Below are 17,486 nucleotides of genomic sequence, written 5' to 3'. Positions count from 1 at the left end.
TGGCTTGTGTAGTCCAAACTACTGTTTGTTCATAATTACATGTATACTACTGTACTATACCTCTGCAGGTATTCCCTGTGCCACTAATACTATCGGATACTGATTTGCAGCAATGCATAGCATTATTATATTTACCATGTTGTCTATTTTATTTTACATCTTTTTTCCACTGTGTGTTTCTAGAGCAGATAGACTGTATAAACCTTTTCCAATTGAGATACCATTAAACCATAAAACCATTGCACTTTTTACAATTACTTTTGATTGCCTGTTCTGCTGTTTCATTTTTGATTTTTCTATATTTCCTAAGCAAAAAGCATCAGTATGAATCTAAAGCTCAAAATATTGACCATGTTTCACCCTATACCCATCAACCAGTTTCAACTGAAAATGAGACGTGTCGAAACCCTTGGATTCTGATGTTTGACATCTACAGTATCAAGCCTTTTGCTCATAGCGCCACAGAAATGCTGACAATATTTCTCAGCAACATTTATAATTATTATAAAGAATAAATTGGTTAAGAGATAAAATGAAATTTAAAAAAAATAGAAGCAAAATTCTGAATTTAGATTAGAAATCTATAATAATAGGACAAAATATTTCAAAAGCGATATTAGGACTATGTATTATTTTATGCCGAGATTATGTCTAAATGCTGAGTATATGTGAGGCAGAATATTGTTGTTTTTCTAATTATTTCTACTAATAGTAATAATAAATGCAAGCAATAAGCAAATTACATCAAGACCTTAGACAAGTTCATTCCTGGTTACATATGGTAGTTACCATTGCAGATGGATATTTTAAATTTTTAGTTATTTATTTATAAAATGATAACATATCCAATGATTTATGGAGTGCCACATCATTTCAACACAGGAAAAAATAGTGTATTTTGGGCCATAAAATATTTATCCCATTGATAGGTACAAATTATTTCTTAGTAAGTAGCTAAATAATCAGCTGATAAATACACACTGATACAGTCAATTTTTTGACAAGCATAAAACATTTAAAGTCCTTTCTTAATGACAATGCCTGCATCGCATGAGTTTCTGGAATGCTTTTTTAAAGTCTTCATTAAAAATTGTATAAATGAGAGGGTTGATTAGGGAATTGAGGTATCCGAGCCATCCAAGGAAATTGGACATATCATCAGAGATGTAACATGCTTCACAAATATTAACAATGACTTCCTTTACAAAAAATGGCAGCCAGCATATAACAAAGGCTCCCAAAATCAGTCCTAAAGTTGTTGCAGCTTTACGTTCTCTTGTACTGGAAATTTTTTGCCTTCTGTAAGCTTTTTCTTGCTTCATTTCAAACTTTGCATTCCTCACCGTGATGTGAATTTTGTCAAAATCCGTGGAATGCTCAGAAAAAGATTTTTCTGCAATGCATAAAGTAGTAGTTGCCTCCAAAAGAACCTGTCCATTTTGTTCTCTTTCTACTCTGCTAACACTCCTTTTGTGATATAATGTTTTGGCTGCCTTATAAATTTTGTAATACAGGATTAAAATTAGGGCTAATGGAATATAAAATGCTCCAAAAGTAGAATAAATAGTAAATACAATGTGGTCATGTTTGATGATGCATTCGTCTTCTTTGTTGAGTGCCTGGTGGCGCCAAAATAAAGGAGGCATTGAAATAAATATGGAAATGATCCACACCACAGCAATCATGAATGCAGCATGCTTAGACGTTCTCTTTCTTGCGTACTCCACAGCATCAGTGATAGCTCGATACCGGTCAAGAGCAATAGCCAGTAGATGCAATATGGAGCATGTACAACATGTAATGTCAACACTCAACCAAATATCGCATATCGCTTGGCCCATAATCCACGTTTCTTTCATGATGTACATGATGCTAAAAGGCATCACCAAAACAGCAACTAGAAAATCTGTAACGGCTAGGGAACATATTAAATAGTTGGCAGGGTGATGTAGTTTCCGTGTCACGATTATAGCAGCGATTACAAGGGAATTTATGGCCATTGTCATCAAAGTCAAAATAGACAGAGTAAGCGAAATAAGGATTTTGCCTGTGATCCCTTTTTGTAGATGTTCTGAAGTGCAGTTGTAATCCGTAAAGTTCTCTATATCCATATTTTCTTTAAAATTTAAATTCACGGAATAAAGATGATATCTATAAAAAGAAATGGAAAGGTAACATGATTTTAATTGTTTAAACGTGGCTCTTTAATAAATGCTAGACTGATATGTGCACTATTTTTACCTATGGTATATACCAATTGATCTCACATTTAATTACCAATTTTATCTTGATTTTTAAAATTCTAAACAGAAACTGTAAAATTGTGATTGAGCTACAATCCCCAGTTTGCAACTGCTATTTAATGATTCTTTAAAACTTGGTAAGCATTGCAATCTTCCACACGGAGGGCGACAAAGTGAAATCACATTCTATCCATCATTTTCAATGAGCCAGCCAAAATTCTAATTAAACTTTAAAAGTTGAATTGAAAAGTAGCAACTCCTATGACTTCTGCACGAACTTGCCAGCTTTTAGGCACAAAACTTTTATATTCATATTGTTTTGTTTACTTAGGGGCATATTTATCAAGGGTCAAATTTCGAAGTAAAAAATACTTCGAAATTCGACCATCGAATTTAATTACTTAGAATTCGAACTTTTTTCATCAAATTTGGGTATTCTGCGGTCGAAGTAAAATTGTTCGATCGAACGATTAAATCGTTCGAATTGATCAATTCGAACGATTTTATCGTACGATCGAACGATTTTACTTTAACTTCAAAAAACTTGCTGTAGAAGGCCCCCATAGCACTTTGGCAGGTTTAATTTGGTGAAGTATTGAAGTTGAAGTTTTTTTAAAGAGACAGTACTTTGATTATCGAATATTCAAACTAATTTACTTAGAATCGTATTCAAAGTCGTAGTATCCTATTCGATGGTCGAAGTATCCAAAAAATTACTTTGAATTTCGAATTTTTTTACTTCGAAAATTCCCTCGAATTCACTTCGACCCTTGATAAATCTGCCCCTTAATGGATCTTAAAAATTTAAGTTTCGGAAATTCAAATGTGTGATTTTTGCAGCAAAAAAACTCAAATTGTGTTAAAAACTAAAATTCTTATTTTGATAAATGACCCCCTTAAATTTGAAGTAGCCCTCAGTTGTCTATCTGTAGAGTGTATTTGTACCACAGAGCTTACAAGTATTCAGGAGATCTATGATGTGTTTGCTGTAGCCATCAATTAACTCTTCACTTATGCCACAGAGCTGGAAAGCAAATCTATGACATAAAATTTGTTGCACCTGAGGGGGGTAGCAAACCTAATTAACATAAAACGTAACATAAAAAAATAGGATTATTCAAAAATGGAAATCAATAGAAAAAAACGTACTTGATTCCTACAAATTCAAAACAATATACTTTTAGGCAAGCTACCACTTTAACACATACATACAGATGAGCACTGGGAATTTTGACTTTTACAATTACAAATTTTGTTTGTGTTACCCATGTGACTTGTTCATTTAATACTAGCTTGCAATATTAGTCTTTGCTAAAAATATCAACAAACACCTAAAATGGTTAAAATTACAAAATAATTACTTTAAAACTGAAAATGTTTACTTTTTTAAAAAACAAAGGTAAGATTTTTATTTTGCTGGTCTTCTTCTGTACATACATACGTTCATTCATTCATTCATCTCTTTATACTTTCATCAGAAGAATACAATCTGAAGGTACAGGAGCCCTGTAAGTTTGTCCATGTCCCATGAAACATGCAGCACACTATATGACACAGTTTGGGCAATTTCTTTGTGTTTCCAACAGCATTCTGCAGGTTTGTGGATATTGAATGTGTATAATATGATGACCAAACCTTAGGGCTCATAGATGTAGACGTCACAATCTATTTATCAGTTTGCATTATGGCTCACTAGGTTTTTTCAGATTTAGAATTATGCTAATGAAGAAATGATTAGCATTCACTATTTGTCCTGTTAGAAGCTAATGCTTTTTCTCTTGCGGTTAGTTTGTCATACTTGTTCAATTAGAGAGAAAAGCATATAAGGGGATTGTTGTATTTTGTAGCAATAAAAGTGCTAACTGAAAATAAATGTTCTTTAAGCTGAATAAACTATACATTTTTTTTCCGTATACATTTCTCGATATACCCAGAAGTACTGGGAAAAATGTATACACCTCCTATGATGTGAGCTTGATGTAGGAATTTTAGGGATGCATGTGCAATAGCACTATGGGGTAAAAGAGTGCTAAATTCCAGCCATAGCAACCAATCAGATGTTTACTTTCATTTGCTAACTCATAGTAGACCAATCAAAACAGATAGATCATTCTTTGTTTTGGCAATTCATTTGGGAAAATGTATCACTCTATGTTTGTAAAACCCAAAACCAAAACATGGTTGGGGCAAGCAGGTGCGAACATTTTCTCCGCCACCAAAGTTGTGGCGTAATTCAAATGCAGAATGTACACATAAATGTTCGCAATTTGCGATTTTTGACATATTTAAATAGACATTCGCATTGCAAAAAAAAAATTAAAATTCTGTTGCACACTCTTATTCAGCTTTATAAATGTAACCATGCGCAGGGCAAATATATTCACTTTGCAAACTAATTCGTCCTGTGCGAAGTTTATAAATGAGCCCCAATATGTTATTCACAATATGACAGCTCTAATCAGTAGTCACCCAGGATTGGCAGAAGATATGGCAAGCCACTACTGAATTGTGTACATAAGTATGGTCCTGGATAAATAGATCGGCAAACTAGAACAAAGAAAATTGCAAGTTTTTCGTGATAGCTGTTAAGATAAAAATTGATTTTTAAAAGATATTCATGCAGCTAAGGAGAGCTCAAAATATTACATGAAGGAATGTCATTGATTTTTATGGCAAAATTAAATCACTGCAATATTCCATATGTGTGTGTGTTTATTTGGTTACACCAGGGGGCAGATTTATCAAGGGTCGAATTTTGAGGGGTTAAAACCCTCGAATTCAACCATCGAATTGAAATCCTTCGAATATCGAATTCGAAGGATTTAGCGCTAAAATAAGCATTAGATCGATCGAATAAAAATTGTCCGATCGAACGTTTAAATCGTTCGAATCGAACAATTTTCATCGATCGATCAAAGGTTTTTTATTCTATGCCAAAAACTTAGAAAATGCTTGTAGAATGTCCCCATAGGCTTATAATGCAATTCGGTAGGTTTAATTTGGTGAAGTATTGAATTCGAAGGATTTTTAAAGAGACAGTACTTCAACTATCGAATGGTCGAATAGTTGAACGATCTTTAGTTCGAATCGTTCGAGTCTAGGTCGAAGGTCGTAGTAGCCTATTCGATGGTCGAAGTACCCAAAAAATTACTTCGAAATTTGAACTTTTTTAACTTTGAAAATTCACTCGAGCTTAGTAAATCTGCCCCTTAGTAGATTGACTTCAAAACTATAAAAATAACGAACTGTCTGCTTATAGAAGCAGAGGAAGTAAAAGTAGAAAGAAATAATAGCTAGGAAAAAATTAGAAAGTAATGTTAACATTCTGGTAACAGGTAAACAAACTTGCAAATTGTAGAGGAAAAATACTATTTTACTGTTACTAAGTGATGCAAATAAACTGAAGTCATCAATCAAATGGCATATAAAAGTCTAACAATCACACACACATTAGACGAAACTCCCAAACCCGAATCCCCTTAATTGAAAATCACTGTTAGACCCTCTAAGATAACTTGAAGGTGAATTCTGCATGACAAACCCTAAACGAAATGTAACAATAATATGGATGCTTTTTTTCTAATAACCTGTTCTTAAGTGGATTTTTCCTATCTATAAATACAAACCCTGACTAAAGGTCAGCACAGATTCATTCATCTGTATAACATGTAGAAAATCTGAATCTTTCCTTTAGCCAAAATAAATCATGAATGAATCGGTTTCTATTAAACTTGGAGACATTCGTCAGGAATTCTCCCATGAGGCACTGATCCAAAACATGAGGTCACATATAAAAGAGCACAGGAATGATTTTGTAAGAAACTTTAAAGGTTAGAAACCTATATGTTTGGATTCGGTGTCTAACTCCATCTATCACACAACAATACTTACATTTCTGAAGTTTAAACAAAGTGTTATTTTCAATGACTAAAATAGCTCTCTTTACTTAATAAACTAACATTTTCTTTCTCCAGGACCGGTGATAAATTGTTTGTAGAACAACAAAGAATGTCAATTTGCTTCTCCATGCTGAACAGAATTATAATATATACCTGGTGATTTATGAACTGTGAACAAGAGACAACAAAACACTGCAGGTGTTGCATTAATGGGCATCTGCCTCCGAAGAAGCCGCTAGTTCGGCGAAATGTGTTGGGCGGCATAGGTGGACGGTGGGTGATTAGCTCCCACTTGTTCCACGTAGATAGGCAGGAAGCACTGGGGAGCAAACGGAAGGGAGAGGAAGGGTGGCACGGGTAAATTACGTCAGCCATTGGGCTTTAATTTAGAATTTGCAATCTTGATCATCGCAGTACCCTTGCCATTACGTTTTGAACAAGATTTCTGGGTGGACCACTCCTACTTGTCTCCCAGGCCAATAGGTGGCGGCCCCAAAGAGACGACACAGATGGGAGAGGTGAATGATCCACGTTGATTTATTAATAAAAATACTGTGTTTTCACCTGTAATTGAGATTATATCAAGTTACAGTTTTTCCAACGTTCCATTCTATTTGTTTTTAACATGAGTGGTTTTATGGACACGTCCAGCACTACTACTGAGATATGTTTGTAGTGAATCTTGAGTACCAGGCAGCGTGTTTTTAGTGCATTTCAAATAAAAGTCAAGTTTTACTTCATTAATTTTGTCGGTCACCTGAACTGGTAAACTTGTGTGTTACAGATTGGATATTATTTTTACATTGTATCCAGTCCTGTGACACTACCATTGTTTCTATTTCATCTGCCCAGCAACTAGAAAGATAAGGAAGTGTAGGGATTTAAAGCCATAAAGACTTAGTAAACCTTTGGGTCTCTACATTTGCAACTATAAAATGTTTTGTTTTTGGCCAGGCGCACATATTCCTTAGCCTACATCTCTATAGGTATAGCTACATTCATATACGTAAAACATTCTGTAACTAATACAAATCATATATGAGTATTACAAACTTAGTATATAAATCTTGCATAGCTACAGTATATACATGTGAATGCATAATTTATATATATGGTTTGTGAAGTCATTGTTGGGGAGTTGAAACAGCATGACCTAAACAGAACTCCCCGTGTCATAAAAATGCCTTTTATCCCCACATTCAGGCACAATCCATTAGCACGTCTACAGTCCTTTTCTTCAGAGGGCAAACAGGTTTCGGATGATGCCGGTCTTAAAGTGAGAGAACCAAGGCAAGAGTTCTGGGCAGACAAAGGAACTAAAACATGTGACTGGAGTAACAGGGGAAAGAGCTAGGTGTAGTCATAGAACAGCCAGGGTCAAAATCAGTCAACGCAGTACACAGTGAAGAATAGTCAGTAACAGGCAAAGGTCGGTACAGACACCAAATCAGCAGTGGTCAGGGACAGGCAAGGGTCAAGAACAGGAAACCAGACAATTAGCACACCCTAGAACTATCTAAAAATAGACCTTCATTGGGGGATGAGAATTAAGTTGTGATGCCTTTATATAATTGAATTTTGTGTCATGTGTGATGACGTCACATGGTATGCTGAATTAAAATGGCGCACGTGCACATTTTTACACACATCAAAAACATCAAATACAGGAAGAGGATAGAAGGGGGTGTCCCTGCAGGGAGCGTGGCTGACCCCCACCCCAGTAGGGATTTTTGGCCCAAAATCCCTGAAATCATCGGTACTAACAGCAGCATAGACACTGGGACTTTCCCCATTGACTAATACAGGACCCCAAGAGCTCTGAGATGCCGGGTTTTCGGATTTTCAGTTTTGATACCATCAGACTTTAATAAATCCAATAAAATTTGGATTTTTTTAGGTCCGAAAAAAAAAATCAGATTTTTTTGGATTTTGGATATTCTGAGCTTAATAAATAACGCCCATAATGGACAATTGACAAAAAGGACCAAAGGAAATGTTTGATGACTGTGATTGACTCTCTTTGTGGTCAATTCTGCATCATTAACACTGGGCAAATTATGGCACAACGTTTAAACTAGAAGGATATTTAAAAGAGGGTCAACCTAGAATTTTGTTAGTCAGAGCTATGCCTAGACTGATAATGCAAGCTTTTCTGGCAATACAAAGTATCCATAATGCATGCAGTTTTTACATGTGTAAACCATCACTCTATACTGTATATCTTAAAAATGTATACATAGTCCTTTAGCACATAAATAGCCTTATACTCAAGATACTCTTCCATGAACCATTTATAGCAAGCATGCAATTTGACATGACGTTTCATGCCTGCCAAGGGATTTTATTAGGTCAAACTGTCTCAGTCTGCTTCCCATCCCTCCCCAGCATAGTTTATTAACTCATTTCTTTCCTAGTCATTAAATAAATGAATGTATTAATTATATAGTCCCTGCAGCCCTGTAAAGATGTGAATTGCAAACAATCCTGGCCTCTAGTAAGAGTAGGTTAAAATGTGTTAAATAAGTACAGTAAATTTCCCACTAATTTCCTAACCTCCAGATATTATACTGTACAAGTTCTGCTAAAGGAAAAATAATATATAATACATGAATATGCAATTTTTATGAGTTCAGAATTTTGCTAATGTTACTAAGAATATTGGGATCGGTAGTGTATTTGCAGTGCATAAAAAGTAATTTGAAGCATCCAACAGAACCACCTAAAAACCACCTTTGCTATTTTAAAATATGAATGGGGTTTTTAAGGCCCATCCACCCATGGAATTACCAAAATTTTAAATTGTAACTAGCAGGGTCTTCATTCTTTTCCCAGTAACTTCTGACTGTGACCGTTTTTTTAAAAACCTGCCACCTGTGACCACTTCCTGACACACTTTAACCATTTCCGCCAATCCGTAACTGTATGGGACCACATTTTTTCTGGGATTAAAGAACATTGTGGTGCAAAAATGTCATTTCTTTTTTTTTTTTCAAATTTGATTTAAAAATATTTCATAAATTTCATGAAAAATTTAGACAGCTACAATTTGTGAAGCTTCAATGTATATTCTATGTATTCAAGTTCTTTAAATAGTTAAATATGTAAAAATGAAGGGAGCAATTTGTCTTTTATTGAGAATGAGCTTTTTCTGCAAATGAACTTGATTGAGTTTTCAGAGGATTTATTAAAATGCTAGAAATCAAGATATTGAAATCAGGAAAAAAACTCAATTGAGTTTAAAGGGATACTGTCATGAAATTTTTTTTTCCAAAATGAATCAGTTAATAGTGCTACTCCAGCAGAATTCTGCACTGAAATCCATTTCTCAAAAGAGCAAACAGATTTTTTTATATTCAATTTTGAAATCTGACATGGGGCTAGACATATTGTCAATTTCCCAGCTGCCCCAAGTCATGTGACTTGTGCTCTGATAAACTTCAATCACTCTTTACTGCTGTACTGCAAGTTGGAGTGATATCACCCCTCCCTTCCCCCCCCCAGCAGCCAAACAAAAGAACAATGGGAAGGTAACCAGATAATAGCTCCCTAACACAATATAACAGCTGCCTGGTAGATCTAAGAACAACACTCAATAGTAAAAACCCATGTCCCACTGAGACACATTTAGTTACATTGAGAAGGAAAAACAGCAGTCTGCCAGAAAGCATTTCTCTCCTAAAGTGCAGGCACAAGTCACATGACCAGGGGCAACTGGGAAATTGACAAAATGTCTAGCCCCATGTCAGATTTCAAAATTGAATATAAAAAAATCTGTTTGCTCTTTTGAGAAATGGATTTCAGTGCAGAATTCTGCTGGAGCAGCACTATTAACTGATTCATTTTGAAAAATTAATTTTTTCCCATGACAGTATCCCTTTAAGAGCAATTTTGGATCCATTTTTTAAAAAAAACCTCACATCTGCAAATGCATATATCTGCCTCCACGTCATTGGTTAAAATTGATATACAATAGAGAAGGATAGCAAAAGCGTCTCATTATTGTATACTTTAACACATTACATTTTTATCTGCGAGCCTCAGAAAGCTATTTGAATATTTTTTATGTCTTTCCGGGAATTTTCTATTCTTGAAGTCTCATTTTAATGTTTTTACCAATCTATCATGAAGCTGGCAAATCATAATTACCAAGATTCCTCCGGCAAAATATAATCTATATTTCCAACACTGTGTAGCGACATCAAAGACATAAAGTGAAATTAATGGGAACTTTGGTTAATGTTCTGTATAGACCTAACTGAAATGCTGTTTGTAACTGTATGGTACAGGAGTCGGTTGAAAACCCTTTTTTAATGTTAATGTACAAAAAAATAAATAAACAAAAGTCAGCTCCTTTAACGTGTTCAAAGAATAATGTAAGTAAAAATAAAACTGACAACTATTCAACAATATATCAAATATATTTATATAGTGATGCATATATACCTATAAAATTGTTTTACAGTTTTGTCTCATTCTTAGAATTATCCAGGAAGTGCTTTTCTTGGAAGATTGTACAAGCTGGTGCACTATTCTTCTATTTATGCGCTAAGATAACTTAAATAGCAGTCATATGAGGTTTCTGTCACAGCTACATAGAAAACAGACACCCACACTAAAATTTTTAGTGGAAAAAAAACTTAAATATTTTCAGGATTTATTAAAGCCCGATGCTGCAAAAAGTCAGAATCTGAAAATCCGGCATCTCAGACTTGCCGAGGTTGTATATAAGTCAATGAGAGAGGTCCCTATCCTATTTGGAAGTTTCTATGGTCTGCGCTTCTATAAAGAAGCATAGGATGTTATTACCAGTGGATTAATTTGTTTTAAGAAGATGTTGAGAACTTTCATAAATTATCTTTTAGAAGATAATGGCAGTAAAAAGACCTTGGGTAAAATTACCCTGAAACTATATATTTTGCATGTAAGTCCATTTTCTTCATCTTTGTTCATATATTTAGTAATACCAAATTGTGTGTTGTCTCGCAGTAAACATAACACTTTAAGGGGGTTATTTATCGAGGTCCAAATTTATCTCAGTATTTCTAAGTTAGAAATCCGACCAACTCCGATTGCCCGAATGGACCTTATTTATGAAGAAAATAGCCCGAAAAAATAGGGCCGGGCAAACGTCGGAGCTTTCCCCGGAAACTCAAAATTGTTTGGCGTTCTGCCAAATTTTTCCATAATTTTTTTGCGCAGAAACCATGAACTCAGCGGATGTCGGTACGGACATTAGCACATACACTGGGACATTCCCCATTGACTTATACAGGACCTCTAGAGCTCCAAAATGCCGGGGTTTCGGATTCAGAGTTTTTAGACCATCGTACTTCAATATATCTCTAAAAATTCTTAGTTTTTTTTTCTTTCGAAAACCACAAATTAATCGAGGTTTGGATATTTGGACCTTAATAAATAACCCCCTAAGGGTTTTCTGTCCTCTAAATATATTTTTCTACTGCCTAGTATTTTCATATTGCCTGAGATTATCACATGTGTCTGAAATTGCAACACCCAAATTCATGTCATGTCATGGAATGTTTCTTATAAAATTATGCATTCTATTTTCCTTGTTATTTTCTTTCTTTATGCATTGGTTTGTACTTTTGAGCCACAAACATTTCTTTACAAACAATAGTCCTTGTTTTATCTTTTAATATATACTCCCTGAAATTTATCTTGCGTAGAGTTTGCATCATCAGCGAAAAGGGCAACATTCTTGTTGTACCATCCGTTACTTTGCTAATAAATATATTAAACAAGATTTCATACAGAACAGAATGAACCCAATTTTAGTTTTTGAAGCTGTTTCCCCATTAGTGCTGATATAAACATGATGCTCTCCGACATGTTGGTTTAAGCTCTGTAATAGTGCAGATCCCTTTAAGTATGCAAAGGTGATTTCTGCTATTTCAGCAGTGCAGAGGTAAAATTATCAAATTCTATTTTTTTTTCTTATTCTATATGAAAACAAATGGGATTGCAGTATATTACTACTTCATTTAGTAGTATGTATAGTATAGTATGTGAAATAGGGTAACCATAATATAATATATATAATATAATAATTGAGTGAAACGTACAAAAATTTGTAGAGTAGTGTTAAGCTTCTGACACATAGGGGTATATTTATCAAGGGTCGAATTTCGAGTTTATGGAAGTTTCTAAAGTTTTATATTTGGGTGAATAGGATCTACCTGCCCATAGGGGCAGATATATCAATGGTAGAATTGAAAATTCAAATTTTTAAATTTGAATTTCAAGTTTATTTTAGTGTAATTCAACTAGCGAATAGTCCAAACTTGATTTGAGTTTAAAAAAAAAAATCTAAATTAGAATTTCAAAATGTATCATGTTCTGTCCCTTCAAGAATTTGAATTTGACTATTCGCCACCTAAAACCTGCTGAATTGGTGTTTTAGCCTATGGGGGACCTCCTACAATTTTTTTTGGTGAAAAGACTCAAATCGAATTCGATTCGAATTCAATTCAAATTTGCAGGTTGATCCTATTTACCCGAATTTAAAAAATTAGAATTTTTAAATAAATTTCAATTGGTCATTTTTTTTTTGAAATTTCGAGTTTATGGGAGTTTATAGGAGTTTTTATAAACTCCCATAAACTCTAAATTCGACCCTTAATAAATATGTCCCATACTGTCAGAAAGGTTCCCTGTTAAGGGAGGAGCCTACATACTATTTGCTCTTATAAACAAATGCAGGCTAGACAAAACTTCAAGTTTAACAAGATTTAATAAAGAATAAAGCCAGGCCCCCATCACCCTCCAGAAGTGATCTTCTTTCTGACTATGCAGGCGCGCAAACCGTGGCAGGCCCAGAGGGGGTGGGGGCCCTGGTGCAATCACACCCCGGCTCCCCGGGAGTTCCATCAATGATTAGAAGATATTAAGATAACCTGGCTGGTTACAACCACAGTACATTGTGGCTCAACCCAGATGAGCAGTGGCTGGAATATCTTAGGTCACTGGTTCTAAACCAGGGAGTTCCTGACACTGCCACTCAAAAACAGGCAGCTATCTGGAATTTATTAACTTCAATCCTTCTCTCCATTTGGATAGTGTAAGAAATAATTGTTTGAGCAAATGTTTGTCATATTCATTCTTTAACCTCAATAAGTATGTTGGTTTATTTATTTATCCAGATCCTCAGTGTGTGCTTCAAATTTCAATTATCTTCATATACCTAATCTATCCAAGAATAGAGGCCATAATTATAAATCTTTCACTTGGAAAATGAAAGATAGAAATAAGGCCAAGATAGTTTATATACCTGGAATGAATTGTTCTATCTGAAAAATGCAAATTAGAAATTAATATTCACTCAGATCACCTGTTAATTTGGTATGAGCTAATTGGAAAGACACACATTTAATGCAGTTCCCTACAAAACAAATGAACTCATCTGATCGGGTATCTCCATAACTTATTAGATATTTATAGAGAAATTGTTCTCCATATTCATGCATGCACATTCCAATTTTCTTCTGTAACGAACTGTGAGTGGTTAATTTCATGATGATTAGAAGAAACTGAAGTAGCCTTTGCATGTTAATATTTAGTTTAATTATAATATGTGGACTCAGCAGCAGAAGTTCCATAGTTCTATAAAGGATTATATATTATGTTTTCTGTAATTCTTTATATTTTTCTGATAGAGTGGAACATTTTATGTGCAACAGGGCACTAGCACACCCAGATTTTTTTAAAATGTTTTTAAATTATATCAAATTGAGACTTAAGTCAATCAGTTACCACCAGTGTTTTGGGTTGCATCTTACTGCTTTGGGTCTTGTTGGGGTGGTTGACCCATGGATGTGATCCCAGAATACCTTGTGCTACACTTACAAGTTCCAGCACTGTAGCCGTAGCACATGCTCTAGTTGTGTTTCAAAAATCCATTGGGTGAGAATTTGCTTATAGAGGCTGATATATTCTAAATGGCAAAAGTACAGTTGGTAGTTTGAAAAGTCTACTACAAGTTGGAAAATGAAATCACCAAACTGACTGGTTGCTATTGACAAGTGATGTTGTCTAATTTTGCATGGTAAAAACCAAGTAATATACTGGCAGAATTAGCGAAATTATACATAATAATTATACATAGTAACAACATTAACATAACTTCTATTTTGACTGAGTCTAAGTCACAGTATTTCCTACCATGATGTAAAATGAGTGTAAATTGGAAATTTAGCTCTTCAAACACAGAAAGCTCAATTATGCTCTTTGTGCTAGTGCCCTGGCCCTCTCTGCTGCCCTTGTGGACCCCCCCGGACCACCTCCGGCGCAAAAAGGTGATCACATGAGGGAGGGGGGGGCGGCAGCAACTGCAAGCTGCCTCAGACGGCGAAGGGGCCAGGATCGCCCCTGACCTTAAATAATTAGTAATTAATCGTGTCATGATCGGCACCCTAAAGGTGCTATGCTCTCTCGTCACGGCTCTGCTTCCAAATGTAGCAGCCGCCTTTGGCCTCGGGAGGAGCCCTCAGCTACTCAGATGCCGCCAGGTCTTAATAAGAGAGGAGCCAAGCAAAAGTTCTGTATGAGCAAAGGGGCACGAATGTTAACCAAGTATTTAGGATGGAAAGCAACACAACTCGGAAGGATCAAACAGAATTGCGTAGTCAGACAGGCGGATTGGTACAGGGAGAGTTCACAGGATAGTTAAACTGGCAAGGATCAGGATTGCAGAGTTCAGAATAGTCAGGCAGGCAAGGGTCAAAACCAGAATACACACGTAGAATTCACAAGAAATAAACACCCAGGAACTAATCAAGTTGGACCTAACTACGGGCAATCAGCTGTCATTCAAAACCCCAGTTAAATACCTTCGAATTTCGCACAAGGCGCAATGACATCATCACGTCAGCGTGTAAAAACAGGAAGTGCGTGCTGCACGTGCCATCGAAAAACCGGCAATGGAGGAACAGGGAACCATGCAGCAGGCGTCTCTGCTGGTGGTGCGGCGGACGTCCCCATCGGCCACTAGACCGCCAGGGTAAGTGTACATTACAAATTGCCACTTGTATATATATCAAAAGTGCTTAGTGCTTGTATATAAGTTAGATTAACAATTATTTTAAATTGCAAATTTTCCTCTAATAAAGTGCCGTGCCACAAATTTCATTTTATTAAAAATTAATTAATCGAAATAAAGTGACTGAGTGTTATCTCCTTAATTCCCCAAGAAGGATTTCATAGATTCAAAGTGACTACATGCTATTCAAATTAATAAATCATTTGGAATTAATTAAACTCAATACTGAAATTCATTGACAGCAGAGAGAAAAAGGAAATTCATAGATGGTGGAGTTGTCCCCAAAGACCTATCTGTATTTTGGCTAACTCTGGGACACCACAAAGTTGTAGAAGGCAAAGTATCAAGGACTGTGGTCTCAAAGTACCTTCCCTATCTGAATTGGAGAAACTGACTTCCCTGTAAAACCACAAAGCCAAGCACTCTCGCAATCAAGGAGAAGGAGAAGAAACAATTAACTTTTAGGCTGGAATTGAATCACCACCATAAGATTAAAAAGGCTGCTAAAATCTAGGTATATAGAAAAAGTATTTCAATCTTTTGCCGACACTCGTTTTGCTCCTGCTTTATCAATCTGCAAAAAAATATAAACCTGTGCATGTCATCTATCAGCATGTAAAGGATAATATTATATTTGCACAGATTTCCCTTCCGGCCATCACACAACGTTTCAATGTGGAAATACCAAAATGAACTTCATATCTGTTTAAAAACACTGAATGCTTCTCAAAAAAAAGCAAAGGATTTCTTTAATTAAAACTCCATGAATATTAATAGAATGCAATGACACACACACAAATACACCTCGTCCCTCGCAGTCACCCCCTCTCGTCTGATTCATTCCATTCACTTTTGTCAGTGTCATATAATCAGGGATATTGTAATGATAAATTTCCCTCCTTTTCTATTTGTGGCACATTATAGCTGTGTTTTTAAAAGCAGGGTCTTTCTTTCCCTCCCCCTGGCATACGATTTGATCTGTTAATTATATCTGAGGGTTTAGTACAATGAGTTGGTGCCAACTTGTCTTCTTTTCATAATTGCAGTAAATTGAATTAATATGAAATGGGACTTGGTTAACAGCAGAATCAGACTGGCAATTCGCCAGGCTACTGTGAGCATTGAAATTCGGAAGTTAGTAACACAGTCACACTGACAAACGTACATTCTAAATGTGCATTATTTTACTACATACTGCAATTAAAAATTACAATTTGAATTGAGTTTTCAAAAAATGCATTTCAGTGATGGGCGAATCTGATCCGTTTCCATTCACCAAAAATTTCATAAATGGCAAAAAAATTGCCAAACGCATTGAAGTCAGTGGGTGCTTTTTCACGCAACAGTTTCTATAGGCATTGTTTCTTGGGGAAAGATGGCAAACCTTTAGTGAATAAAAACACAATCAATTTCTTTTTCATGACCAAGAGGAGATAATGATCAACAAGATCAGGAGATGAAAAAATTATTTCACAAAAAACTCCATCAGATAAATTACATTGTACCATCCATTTTTTTTAAAAAAAAAATGTACAAACTCAAATAATAAAATATGACTGAATGTTAAGAATATACCATCCACTGACTTCTATACAGCTTGCCAGATTTTAGTTGCAAAATGTTTGCAGTTTCGTTTTTTCCATTTTTTAAGTTGCTAGATCTCAAGAATTTCGAGGTACTTGAATTAGAGGATAGTCAAATATTCTGTCTAGTTCCTACATGTAGATTAAAATGTGGAGTCAAATGGCTTCCCATAGGCCCAGAAGTATTAGCTCCAATTGGTCCAATTACAATCAAGATCGGGTTCTAGTTATGGTGACCCACCTGGAATGCCAAAGCTCCATTGGGACAGGGACTAATGAGACTGATATATAATCATTATAGAATATGCCAGCACTATAGAAATAAAGAATAATAGAATAATGATAATGAGGCACAAGAGCACATGACTACTTATCCTTAACAGGAATATCTGAATGTGAGACAATGAATCCAAACATATTGTACCTTCATATTCAGCTGCATTCACATACATCGTCTGATTCCTCTCCACCATTTTTAGGTCTGTTTTGTTCCTTTTTACTTCAGTCATCTTATAAAGGAATTGGCTTCATCAAAACCGGGTTGTGAATGACGCATAAACCTACAATCAAAAAAGAAGGTAAACAGCTGGCTTTGATACTAATATAGTATATAGAAGGTACCGAAGTGGAAATAACCTGCTACAATGCAGTAGCACTAATACAAATACTCCATAATATTATGTTACAAACTCATTCGATAAACAGC

At 35.3% G+C, this 17,486-nt stretch overlaps 1 protein-coding gene across 2 annotated transcripts in view; it reads right to left on the bottom strand.

The window, feature by feature from the left end:
- Positions 1–837: 837 nt before the first annotated feature.
- The window catches only part of htr1f.S (5-hydroxytryptamine (serotonin) receptor 1F, G protein-coupled S homeolog), a 100,975-nt gene continuing 84,326 nt past the window's right edge, over positions 838–17,486 (bottom strand). For both annotated transcript variants that reach the window (XM_018248521.2, XM_041583370.1), the window contains exons 2-3: positions 17,205–17,340; positions 838–2,151 (exon numbers count right to left, since the gene is read on the bottom strand). In XM_018248521.2, coding sequence (XP_018104010.1) covers positions 1,029–2,111 — 1,083 coding nt within the window. In that variant the 5' untranslated portion in view covers positions 2,112–2,151; positions 17,205–17,340 and the 3' untranslated portion in view covers positions 838–1,028. The remainder of the gene's footprint in view (positions 2,152–17,204; positions 17,341–17,486) is intronic.

This window comes from Xenopus laevis, chromosome 2S (assembly GCF_017654675.1).
Source record: "Xenopus laevis strain J_2021 chromosome 2S, Xenopus_laevis_v10.1, whole genome shotgun sequence".
NCBI classification, from domain to species: Eukaryota; Metazoa; Chordata; class Amphibia; order Anura; family Pipidae; genus Xenopus; species Xenopus laevis.
Note: the sequence above shows the minus strand (reverse complement) of the source record. Positions and strands in the feature narration are given on the sequence as shown.